Here is a 12681-nt window from a genome sequence, read left to right on the forward strand (position 1 = left end):
ATCATCTCTCCATTGATTCTGCCAACTTATATATGCCTGATTGTCCGAAAAATGGAAAATAACTCCCAATACGCATCGTCTCATATTGTGAGTAAACGTCGAAATGCAGGCAAAAAAAATTACTCGTTGCGTCGGGGAGGAAAACGAGTGGTTAGTGCAATCGAAAAAACATACCCACTTTAATCGTCAAATTGTTCAACTTTTTTACTACATTTCTTGTTAGTGTTTCAAGCAAGAAAAATTGCTGGATAAATTTCCTGTCTAATGGTATATAACACAACATATTAGGCTGTCAAAAAAGTCCTGCGGTATTTTCGCGAGGTGTCGTTGTAAGCGCGTAGTTCTAGTTGTATTCATTGTATCGAGTCATACTATAGCTTGTTGGAATGGTATTTTTGCGCGCTATAATATAGTCCTTGACAGTTTGACATTTGTTTGGCTAAGTCGTTCGTGAGTTATAGTGTCGCAAATATGGAGCAAAATAAAGAGAAAATCCGACATATTTTACAGTACTACTATGACAAAGGCAAAAATGCATCTCAAGCTGCCAATAAAATTTGTGCAGTTCATGGACCCGATACAGTTTCCATTTCCACCGCACAACGATGGTTTCAACGTTTTCGTTCTGGTAGAGGTCGTCGAAGATGCGCCACGCTCCGGAAGGCCTGTCATCGAAAATTGCGACAAAATCGCTGAATTAGCCGAGAAAGACCGGCATAGTAGCAGCCGTAGCATCGGCCAAGAGCTGGGAATAAGTCATCAAACCGTTATTAACCATTTGAAGAAGCTTGGATCCACAAAGAAGCTCGATGTATGAGTGCCACACACGTTGACACAAAAAACATCTTTGACCGTATCGACGCATGTGAATCGCAACAAAATCGACCCGTTTCTGAAGCGGATGGTGACTGGGTCACTTACGACAACGTGAAGCGCAAACGGTCGTGGTCGAAACCCGCTGAAGCGGCTTAAACGGTGGCCAAGCCCTCATTAACGGCCAGGAAGGTTCTGCTGTGTGTTTGGTGGGATTGTCAAGGAATAATCTATTATGAGCTGCTTCCCTATGGCCAAACGCTCAATTCGGACCTGTACTGCCAACAACTTGACCGCTTGAAGGTAGCACTCATGAAGAAGAGGCCATCTTTGATAAAAAGAGGCCGCATTGTCTTCCATCAGGACAGGGCCAGGCCACACACTTCTTTGGTGACGCGCCAGAAGCTCCGGGAGTTCGGATGGGAGGTTCTTTTGCATCCGCCGTATAGTCCGGACCTTGCACCAAGTGACTACCACCTGTTTTTGTCCATGGCGAACGAGCTAGGTAGTCAGAAGTTAGCCACAAAAGAGGCCTGTGAAAATTGGCTATCCGAGTTTTTTGCCAATAAGGAAGCGAGCTTCTATAACAGGGGTATTATGAAGTTGGCATCTCGTTGGGAACAAGTCATCGAACAAAACGGCGCATATTTGACTTAAAACAGATGATTGTAACTAATTTTATGAACAAATGAAAATTCAAAAAAAAATACCGCAGGACTTTTTTGACAGCCTAATATGTCGCAATAACGATCTGAGTAATATGCTTTTGAAAACTCTTAATAAATCGTTACATTTTTCGTAGAGTGACCCCCCTATATAGAAATCAAAGACATTGTCCTATGTCAAAAGGTTAGTGTTGAAATGTGAGTTTTAAAATGAAGTGCATAATGTTGATACTCAGTGGTGGAGTTACAACGTTTATATAGCGCTCAGGCTACAGCGAATGTATGAAGGTCGAATTTCCTTAACGAAACGGTTTTTTATGTTAACGATTTATGTGGTTTTATAACATCGGATTAAAAAGTTCTCCCCGATAATTTCATAAACTAGAACGAATCGAGACGTCTCTGAAACATCATCATTTTCTTTAAACTAATTCCCAATACATACAAATTACAATCATAAACAAATAAAAGTGTTCCTATAATCATATTGATGATGAATATATCTGTTCAAATAACCAGCAGTTCGTGTTCTGCTCTCGTAGAATACGGACGTATCTCTCTCGTGTGCTACCATTGTTGGGAAGTTTTTTCTCTTTCTTTATTAGAGAGATTTTCAGCCGAAGGCTGGTTCATCTGTGAAATCTGTTTTTTTTAATGATTTTTACATGGGACACTTCATTAATCCCCATCCCCCGCATCCCCCGTAGCTGTTGGGCTTTACTAGGAAACCCCGGGAAAGGACAAAGACAGTCCATCCCATTTGAGTCCTTAAATACTTTCGTAACCCCCCAAACTGGAACGCCAATTTCTAAGAAACTCTTGGCAATTGAACAGTGCCCAGTACCTTCTGGTCTATGCGCTTCCTCTTTTAACCAGAGACCCTCAGTACCCCCTACTATCCAAAGTCCTGAATTGAACTAAAAAAAGACAAAAATCAATGGGCGAGACATCTGTATTGCTTCAATTTACATTCCTCCTAGAACTACAGTTTACCGTCAACAGCTCAGAAATATTGTCGAAGCCTTGCCAGGTCCTCATTTAATTTTGGGTGATTTCAATTCACATGGAATGGGTTGGGGATCACTATATGATGATCCCCGTGCCTCATTAATTTACGATCTGTGCGAGAATTTCAACATGACGATTCTAAAACTGAGGACGCTACTAGGATAGCAAAACCCCCCGCACATTCTTGATTCGACTCCCACAGAGCAAAGAACAATAAAGTTTATTTTAACGAAAACGTGTACTTTTAACGCCTCCGAACGCCGCGAAGAATACCATACATTGTAACGAAATTATGAAAGAACTGAACTTTTTTTATAGATCGCAGAGATGTTTGCATCTATCACAATACTGAAAATTATGATTTTGTTAAACTATTTAATAAATAAAAACGACATTCAAGTAGAATTAGGAGAACAAGTATTAGAGTAGTCCTACGTCAACAATTCGCTCTTATTTTGGTCGTCATCCTCTATATTTATCACACATAATCAAGCCATGGGTTCGTATTCGGTTCCCATCCCATATATATTTTCGTGAAAGAAAGTTCTTTCGATCTGCGCCGTTACCATCCATGAAACAGGTAGTTATAGAATGATACCAATCCTGGTCAGGAAGTCACTTTTGGAACTATGAACGTTTAAATCATTTCTTTGAAGGTTTTGCAGTATTATAAACTGGAACACGATTACTTCATACAATTTTTTGAATAATGTTGTGTTTTTTGCAAGCTACGATCAACCACTGATGCTCTTAATAAATCACACCCTACTGAAACTTATACCTCTTCACAAAAATTGCAATAGCCATTGACGATTTCTATTCTAGAGTTAGTAAAATGCAGGAACATCATGTCACCTGAATACGCCAATCAGTGAAGGACACGACGACACGTACCGCTTTTTTTAGCATGCAGTTTCGAGTAATAAAAGGTAGGCGAGAGCGTGGCTCGGCCTCTTTCTGGCTTCTTAAGTTGTTTTGATCAGATTTAAATATAGAATATAGCTATTTAAAAACTGACGGGCGAGAGGCGGTCCGCAACCATGACAATTATATTGTTTCGAAAATAAATGGGTGGGTTATATTTATGATATAACCGCAAAGTTGACGTGGAACTACCTTAGCTTAGCAATCATTTGTTTGTATTGATTAAACTTTTGATTGAATGAAACAATTTCCGAATTCAATTGAATTCAATATATTTGCTTCTTGAATAAAACGATTGAAAAATGCAAAGGTCAATTCATGCATTGTGATAGATTATGTTCTTCGTTACAAGTAAATTTAATAACAGTCCTTCTACGTATGGTATGATGCCTAGGAGAAAATATGTGAACGGAAGAATTATCAAACGGCTATTTTATTTTACACTAGCTGACCCGGAAAACTTCGTCACGCCCAAAATTTATTTTTCGTTATCACATTCACATTTTCTTACTAAGCACACTCTCATAGGTCCAACTGCTCATTGATTGATCTTCTAATCTACCCTTTTTTCCCCCCATTTATTTCTTTATTAGGCTCATTAGCATTTTATCTGTAACAGAGCCGGGTTTTTATCGTGTACATGTACATATGTTTATGTTTCTATAAATTGTAAATTACACAGTAGTAGCCATTTAGGCGTAAGGGTATTCTATCTGTTCTTCCATTGCTCAGCAGACCGGACAGTGGAGACAGTTGATATTGATCATTTTTGGGTTATTTATAGAACAGCAGTCCGATGTTTCTTGCAGAGCAGTGCAGTTGTATGGATGAATCGATCTTTGTTCCACCGTGGATCGATCTTTTCGCTGATGATGGTTGCGTGGACGTAGTTATTCTATAACAACACAAATATGGTCAATTGAGGGCCCTGTGTTTGAACTCACGATCGATCGCTTAGTAAGCGAACGCGTAACCAAGTGTCTACGAAAACCCCCTAATCTACCCTTTAAAATTACCTTTTATTAAAAATTTCCTAGTACTTCTACCAAAATTCTTCATTATAATATCAGATTATTCTCAGACATAATTCTCGAAGAGTTTTCAACCACTTGCAAATAACATGTTTCTCCGTTACATGGAATAAATGTTTGATGCAGAAAATATGATAAAATAAAGACAGTCCTAAATCAAACAATTCCTTTCTCGAGTTTTGCTCTTATCAACACATTCGGTGATCCATTTTTTTTATATATAGATAGAAGAAGATGTAGGAGTGCGTTTTATCACATTAAAACAACTTCCACTTTCGAACAAAAATCAATTTCGTTAGCGCAAACATCGAATAGACTAACAACGTTTGTCACTATGTAATTGTAGAACATATGCGAATTGAATTTTTCTAATTTTCCTATTTGCCTTCAGAGTTTTCCGAAAATTTTCAATTGTCAAGTTTGGTTGGAATATGTGTATTATTAGAGGAAAGAGGGGTGTCATACCATCATTGAAAATTTTTCATTTGTATGGCAGCCCTCCTCTACAGAGGGGGGAGGAATGTCAATTCACCATAGACACGTTATGTGCCCCCTAAATCTTCCATATGCCAAATTTGGCTCGATTTGCTTGATTGGTTCTCGAGTTATGCGGAAATTTGTGTTTCATTTGTGTGGTAGCATCCAACTAGAGAGGGAGGAGGAGTGTCGAACCACCAAGGAGACGTTTATCGATCCCTAAAACCTCTATATATCAAGTTTGATTTCATTTGTTTGATTAGTTCTAAAGTTATTCAGTTTCAGTATCAAACCACCATGGAAACATTTATTGCCCTCTAAAACGTCCACATGCCAATTTTAGCTCGATTGATTGGCGAGGAGTGTCGAACCACCATAGTTTGATTCCATTTACTTGATTAGTTCTGGAATTATTCAGTCCCCCCCCCCCTTTTCAGAGGAAGAGGAGTGTTAAACCATCATAGAAACATTTGTTGCCCCCTGAAACCTTCACATTCCAAATTCGGTGGTTTGCTTGATTAGCTCTTGAGTTATGCAGAAATTTATGCTTCATTTGTATGGCAAAGAAGAATTTCATCATTGAAAGTTCATATTAAAGAAACTTTCTTTTTTTTTCGTTTTGAATAGGAAAAAAGTTGTTGATTTGAACAACGAAATTCTTCATCAAATAAGGAATGACGGTTTAGATGTCATAAAGTGTCGTTCACAATTTTTGATCTGTTTATTTGTTTTCCATAATTTCAACTCATCGCTGATTTCCTCCGACTTGCACTGTGATCACGCGTATTCTAGAGCTGGCCATTCAGAATGCATTCAAGGCGTGTTATTCGGCATAGAAATCTCGACTAATCTATATAAATAAAAATGTAAGTCAAAATCTGTTGGTAAGCGGAAAACACGAAGAAGGAATGGTCCGATATTAGCCTTCTTTATTTTGTTGTATTCGTCTTTCCCGTAGATCAATATAGTGGAGAGAAAAACCGGAAAATTTTCGAAAAACTCTGAAGGAAGGTCGGAAAATTCGAAAAATTGAATTCCAACATGTTCGCAAATTACATCATCATAAGCGTTTGTTAGTCCATTCGATATTTGCGTTATCGAAATTGATCTTTGTTCGTAAGTGGAAATGGATTTTAAGGCAAAATAACGCATTTCCATATCTTATATCTATAAATAAAAATGGAAGGCCAAATGTGGTGGTAAGCGCAAAACCCCAGGAAGGAATGGTTCAATTCGAGTCATCTATATTTCGTTGTATTCGTCTCTTCTCGTAGATCAATATAGCGGAGAGATCGGAAAATTCGCAAAATTGAATTCCCATATGTTCTACAATTAGCTAAGCGTTGTTACTCCATTTGATGTTGTCGCTAACGAAATTGATTTTTGTTCGAAAGTGGAAAAGGAATAACGTATTCCTATATCTTCTATCCATATAAACAAAAATGGAAGGTCAAATGTGTTGGTGTGCCCTAAAACCGAGGAAGGAATGGTCCGATTGGAGCTTTCTTTATTTTGTAATATTCTCTGTATCAATCATGTATTCCATGCAACGGAGAAACAGGTTATTTCCAAATGCTTGAAGAATCTTGAACGAGAATTGTGTCTGAAAATAATTTTATATTATAAGGACGAATTTTTGTAGAAGTACTAGACAATTTATAGTAAAAGGAAATTGTAAAGGGTCAAAGGGTAATCAATAAATGAAGTGTTCAGTGATTGGACTCACTAACGTTCATTTAGTAAGAAAACGTGAATGTTTGAAAGTATTCAAATCAAAAAATCTATTTTGGGCGAGACGAAGTTCGTCGGGTTAGCTAGTTACTTATAAAATGACGCAAGCAAAACTACGTTGAGACGGCGAAGTTCCTCTAGGAATGTTAGTGCCATTTAAGAAGAAGAAGAATGGTTGAAAAGTTTCATAAATATGAATATAAAGCGTGTATAAATACGTTCTATAGAAAAAGTGGAAGTATCTATGCCTACGACAAGGAATAAAGCTCGATGTTTTTGACGTAGAACTACGTCTTTGATTTCTATATACGGGGGTCACTCCACGAAAAATGTAACGTTTATTAAGAGTTTTCAAATGCATATTACGCAGAATCATTCTTACGATATATGTTATAATATATACCATTAGACGGCAAATTTATCCAGCATTTTTGTTGCCTGAGACGTCAACAGTAGAAATAATAAAATAAGGCAGCAATTTAACAAAAAAAGAGGTATGTTTTGCGAGCGGATGCGATGGTAAATCATGTATTCTGCATTCTTTCTTTCAACTTCGTTCCCATGATATTGTATGAAACACAAATTTGTGTGCAATAATTCGTTCTATGTTGAAGTAATCAGATGATTTCATGCACCGCTCAAATTTCATGCAAGATTTCATTAAAGCAACGAGGAAAGTGTCACTTATACAGCTACTGCTCCCGATGCCTTAGAATAAGACTAATAATACTAATAAGACAATGTATAAATAAATAAATAATAATAAATAAATCACAATACCATAGCTATCTATAAAAAATAAAGCAACTTCATATTTAATGTAATCAATGACGAATTTTTTTTTTGACGTAGAACTACGTCTTTCAGGAAAGGTTCCAAATCAGAAAACAGGTCACGTTTTTATGAAATAAAGTTAACTTCAATATCTATTTTCACTGTGAACGAATTCTCATGATTTGCATACCAATCAAATTGGAAATTCTCTAAGATTTGTTTGATGTGCTATACATTACAATTCGCTAATCTAAACACGGTTTAAATTCATTAAAACTGGAAGAACCTACTTTTTTCCCATACATTTATTCTGCCGATTTGTGTGCTAACCCTACCCGTATTTCGGTTCAAGAATGTAACATCCGTTCATATTGGCCCAACTAAACACTAAAATAAAGCTGAGCCGCAGACAACAAAATCTGCCAAATGTCAATTGACAGGGTCATTGTAAGCTCTGCGCCAGCTCATCTGGGGGACCCCGCGTCCTTAACAATGGACTGGTTTGAGCAAAGGAGAGGTCGCGTCCATGAATGTGGCAACTACCGTCGCTCAAAAGGATAATTGTGCTCGGCCTGTCGGCATTGTTCCCTTTTGTCCGTTTGATGTGGTCTTTCTTTCTGTTCGTGACCGTCTCCGGAAGTAGAAGTGCGCGTCGTGTAAAGTAAATGTTTTAATTTAAATATGTAGATAAGTGTAGTTTTCAGTAATGTTAAGTGTTGTTTGTTTATTAGGTTTCGTATTACGTCCACGTCGTTGATAATTGTGGACGTCGTTAGAGTTTAAAAAGTATAAAAAGAAAAGGTAATGAGAAAAATGATTCGAATGGGGACGCCACGGTGGTTAACTTCTGCTGGTCAGGTCCAACCAGTGGGCCTTTTCTTTATTATCTACAGTCGAGGACGCAGAAGATCGAAGAGGACACGACAGGAAGAGGCCCTACGGACTATCAGTACCGTTCCAGTTAAGAACCGAAGGCCATCTGATTAGGGAACGGAATTTTCCTCCCACGCACGCCGAAAACCATCAGACCGCAAGTACCGTGTGCTTTAAGCCCCCCCGAAATATATAGAAATCACTACCATTACCATCAGTGTCATTCCCTTTTAACAAACAGCCCTGAACATACATTCTTTGACGTTATTCCGGGCTCATAAAGGTAGCCGTCACCCCTCGTCCGTAGTCGGTTGTAGAGAAGGTTTCACCACAGGAGCCTTGGGAACGGTAGCAAGAGAGACTCCCCACGAGTGACGCGAGTGGCTTTATTTAGGGTAGATAAACGGGAAAGGGTAAACTCCTGGGAAATTGTGGGTTGTGTGGTTCTTTTTGAGTCTGAATCATCAGTTTGCAACGACCCTGAGTAATCGCGAGCAGAAGGCATTACAAGAACTACGTAAACATGAGATATGCAATAATTTTAGAGGGAAATGTAAAATACAATGATCGTTTGACAATTCTTCCGTTCACATATTTTGGTAGTCCGAGGCATCATATCTAACGTAAAAGGATGTTCATCAAATTTATTTGTAACGAAGAACATAATTTACTACAAAAATTTCGATGCATTTTAAAATAATATTCGAAGTGGTAAACAAGTGAATTGCATAGGATAACTACGTAGTTCTACGTCGAAGATATGCGGTCGTGTCCTAGACCCATACAATTTTTTTGTTAACCGATCCTCATATACTTCATCTGGTAGATGAAACAGAGTGTCACACTGATATTCATTAATCATTTTCAGTTAGACAGTTGAACTTTCTGCCAGACGCTTATTTTCTTTTTTTATTGGTTGAGGGTTATGAGTACATATAACAAACGGCCCTTTTTCTGGACTACTTCTGAACAACCACAGTTCTACGTCAAACTTTCGTCCGTGCTTCTAAGTTCAGACCCTTCTACTTTTGAATTTAGTTCTCCTAATTTTGCAAATACTCGTAAATTTAGTTATTCGAAATATTCCACATAGTTAAAAGAGGCATATGTTGTATGCTGTGATTGGAAATTGTAATTCCTGACTGAACATTTTCGAGGAAGTCAAAGAATGTAAAAAAATATATTGAAATAAAAATGACAAAGAAATGTGTTTCGGGTCAAATCCAACTCATGGCAAATAATATCATTTATCTGTGCTTTATTCCCATTCTAAGTTCTATGCCCCAGCAATGATTTCGCGTAATTTTATTCGAAATCGTTATTTTGACTTTCTGTTTCAAATCAGACCATTTTCGCAAAGCTACCCTTGAAATTGAAGACGAAGTTTTACGTCAAAACACATCCATTGCATACCGATTTATTAGTGAGTTTGAAAACAATCGTACTTCAAACAGTAAATACAAACGAGGGAATAATTTCGTACCCCTCGTAACATTGTCACTGCCCTGTTTTTATCCCACGTTTGTCAATTGCGTCTCGTCCATATGTGTCCCCCAATGAGTGAAGCCACCAGGGCATACTCGCGCATTCACCCACGGTCGCCATTACGATTTTCTCTCGAGTCGCGGATTGTTCGGGCAATATCACATACATAATAATCCGTACAGTGGTGCAAAAGCCAATCCTAGAATGCAGGAAAAAAGTAACGAATTGCTGAGTGCAGTGAAGCAGTGCAAGTGAATCGTCGAAAATGAGGCCGTAAATCCGTTCCGACCCGCGATGAAACCAGTGGCAAAGTGCGCTACGATGAAGCCCGGTCCTGATGGTGGCCAAATAGTGTCGAACAGTGCGCTCCAAGCGGAGAAAACCGAGTGTAGTAAATATTGTACGCAGCAGCAAGTGGAAAAGTTCAGTGGCAGCAATAATAGTGCTAGCTGTGGTGGAAGTGTTGGTGTGTCGAAAACAGAACCAAACTTGGCATCGGAATCGGCGGCAGAAGCTGCTCATTGTGATAAGACAACAAACCCAGCGGCCACCGCCACGGCTACCGTGATTTCGGAGGCAGCAGTAGCAGCAGCAGCGGAAGAACAAGCATCGACAAAGATGACTATGGCGCTGGTGACGACAACGACGAAAAAGACGTCGGCTGGGGGCGGGGAGCAGAGCGAAAAGGCGTCAAAAAATCACGTAGACACTGGGAGCAGCGCCGCGAAAACGTCGTTCGCTAAAAATAATGATAAATGTGAAACACCGGCGAAGGATTTCGCTATGCCTCGCGCTGATAATGGTAAATTAGTTTATTTTTCCCTGCGTGGCACCACGCGCCTTGTTCTTCCACAGAAGTTTTCCCTTTGGATACCCAAACGTTCCAGTTTGGAATTTTGTTTTTTTTCTGCCTTCGTTCAATGCAATTTGTGAAGACGGATTTTCCGGGCAAGGGGTTTCGGATTGTCACATTTGTTTTGGGAGATGAATCATTTTTGGTGGCTTGGTTTTCAAATAATGTGTATTGAAATGGAAAAACTGAGCTGTGATTCTCTCCTAGAGCTGATTTCTTCAGTTGTTCCGATGATTTGAATCTAGCAGACCGAACAATTCTCACGAATAACCTTCCGAATACACGGAGGAACCATTTATGCTACTCACACAAAACATGAAAATTGCCTACGGTTGTTGAGTATTTTCCGGTGATCGCAATCGGCAGCACAAAGAGAACCAAGCGCCAATCAACAAAGAAATGGAAAACAACGAATGCTCAGGTGAAAGCGGTAACTAAATTAAACATAAATACTATTCCTCTACATTTTGATCCAAGCGAGGTGAACTCCTTTGATCTTACATTCTAACTGAAGGTCGTAGAATCTGAAACAAGTCGAGTCGAGTGTTTCTTGTTGATTTTTAACTAAATATTTCACACAAAAGGTCAAAAATGCCAAAGTTTTCAGATAGAGACCAAACGATGAATGCCAAAGCACTTCTGGAAGTGAAGCAAACCATTTCTTGGATTTCCTCGGGGGAAACTGAAGATAGCAAACACGAATGCAAATAAAATTGCTGACAAAGAGATACAAAAGTCTATAAGATGTTGGAGGTGTAACGAGTGGTTCCTATTTTGTGATATCCACTGAACTGTTATTCAGTAGTATGAGTTATCAATTGAGTCCTGTGAAAGATCCACATTCTTGGGACTCATCATTCCAGAGAATATTCAGGCATTGATGCAAAGAATCGATTTCAACAATCTATTTGCCCCTCCGTAATAATCCTGTAGTAAAATGAATTTAATGTTTATTTTTCTTCAAGAAATTATTTACTTTTCATCCTACATTGTGAGTGCTAGAAAGGATAATATATTTTTATTATACTTTCAATTGTGTAATTGTGTGCATATGTACGAACTGTCCCTCGCGGTTATTTTATAACATAAAATCACCAATAGATGTATTCAGTATTGGACAATACACTTACAATTACACTCACAATTTTGGGGGATGGCGAAGAAGCAGCGCTAAATTTAAATTTTCTTAAATTGAGACAGGCTAAGCTTTGATCAATAGTACAAGATTACTTCAGCAATAGGCTGACAGGCTTTCAATCGAAGTTGTAAAAGTTTGAAGTCTAAAGTCTAAAAACTGATAATAGTATGCAGTCAGAGTGAACCAAGTGCATATGACCACAGTGACTAGAGAGAAGCCAACCAGAACATGGAAGGAATTTCAGATAAAATACCGGATTTCTCAGCATTAGAAGATTTCTTCTTTCTTCCATCAATGAACACGGAAAAGTAACTCATTGAAACAGAATGTATATACCTTTCAGACAATCCATAGTCGTTGAAAAGTTGTTATATCTTGTACAGACAAAGTGGACCAATTGCCAGAGAGTAAAAAGTTTTAATTACTAAACTTTTCATGATCGATTTTAAATCCAAATTAGATAATAAAAAAATTTATTACTACAGTTTTTCGCCAATTAGGGCCAATAGAGGCATTATGAAGCTACCTTTGAAATGCTAACAAATTATACAACAAAACGGTTCATATTTGATCCATGAATGAATTTTTCACGCAAAAATAATGGCTTTCTTTTTTCCCAACCAAATATTAACACGTTGAACCCCGGATTGTTCTTGCTGCACTTTTTATTCAATCCGCATCAAGACAATTGTCACAATACCAGTGTCGGTCTCCGCTCCCGCACATATTTATTGTATAGAAAGAAAATAGTCAGAAATCCAACTAGAATGTAGTAACATATCGTAAAACATCCAAAAACAAACCATGTTCTTTTCATTTTCTTATTTTGTAACTGTCAGTCCCAGTGATTAACTTTTTTTTTTAATGAAATGCTCAATGGGGTCTATTCCAAGAGTCGCTTCACGACGA

At 38.2% G+C, this 12681-nt stretch overlaps 1 protein-coding gene across 2 annotated transcripts in view; it reads left to right on the plus strand.

Annotated features, from left to right (window-relative positions):
• The first annotated feature begins 9883 nt into the window (after positions 1–9883).
• LOC129775496 (uncharacterized) overlaps positions 9884–12681 on the plus strand; it is a 49475-nt gene continuing 46677 nt past the window's right edge. Inside the window, exon 1 of one of the 2 annotated variants that reach the window (XM_055780299.1) lies at positions 9884–10583. In XM_055780299.1, coding sequence (XP_055636274.1) covers positions 10076–10583 — 508 coding nt within the window. In that variant the 5' untranslated portion in view covers positions 9884–10075. The remainder of the gene's footprint in view (positions 10584–12681) is intronic. The other variant, XM_055780300.1, reaches the window with a different exon arrangement.

Source organism: Toxorhynchites rutilus, chromosome 3 (genome assembly GCF_029784135.1).
Source record: "Toxorhynchites rutilus septentrionalis strain SRP chromosome 3, ASM2978413v1, whole genome shotgun sequence".
Classification (NCBI taxonomy): domain Eukaryota; kingdom Metazoa; phylum Arthropoda; class Insecta; order Diptera; family Culicidae; genus Toxorhynchites; species Toxorhynchites rutilus.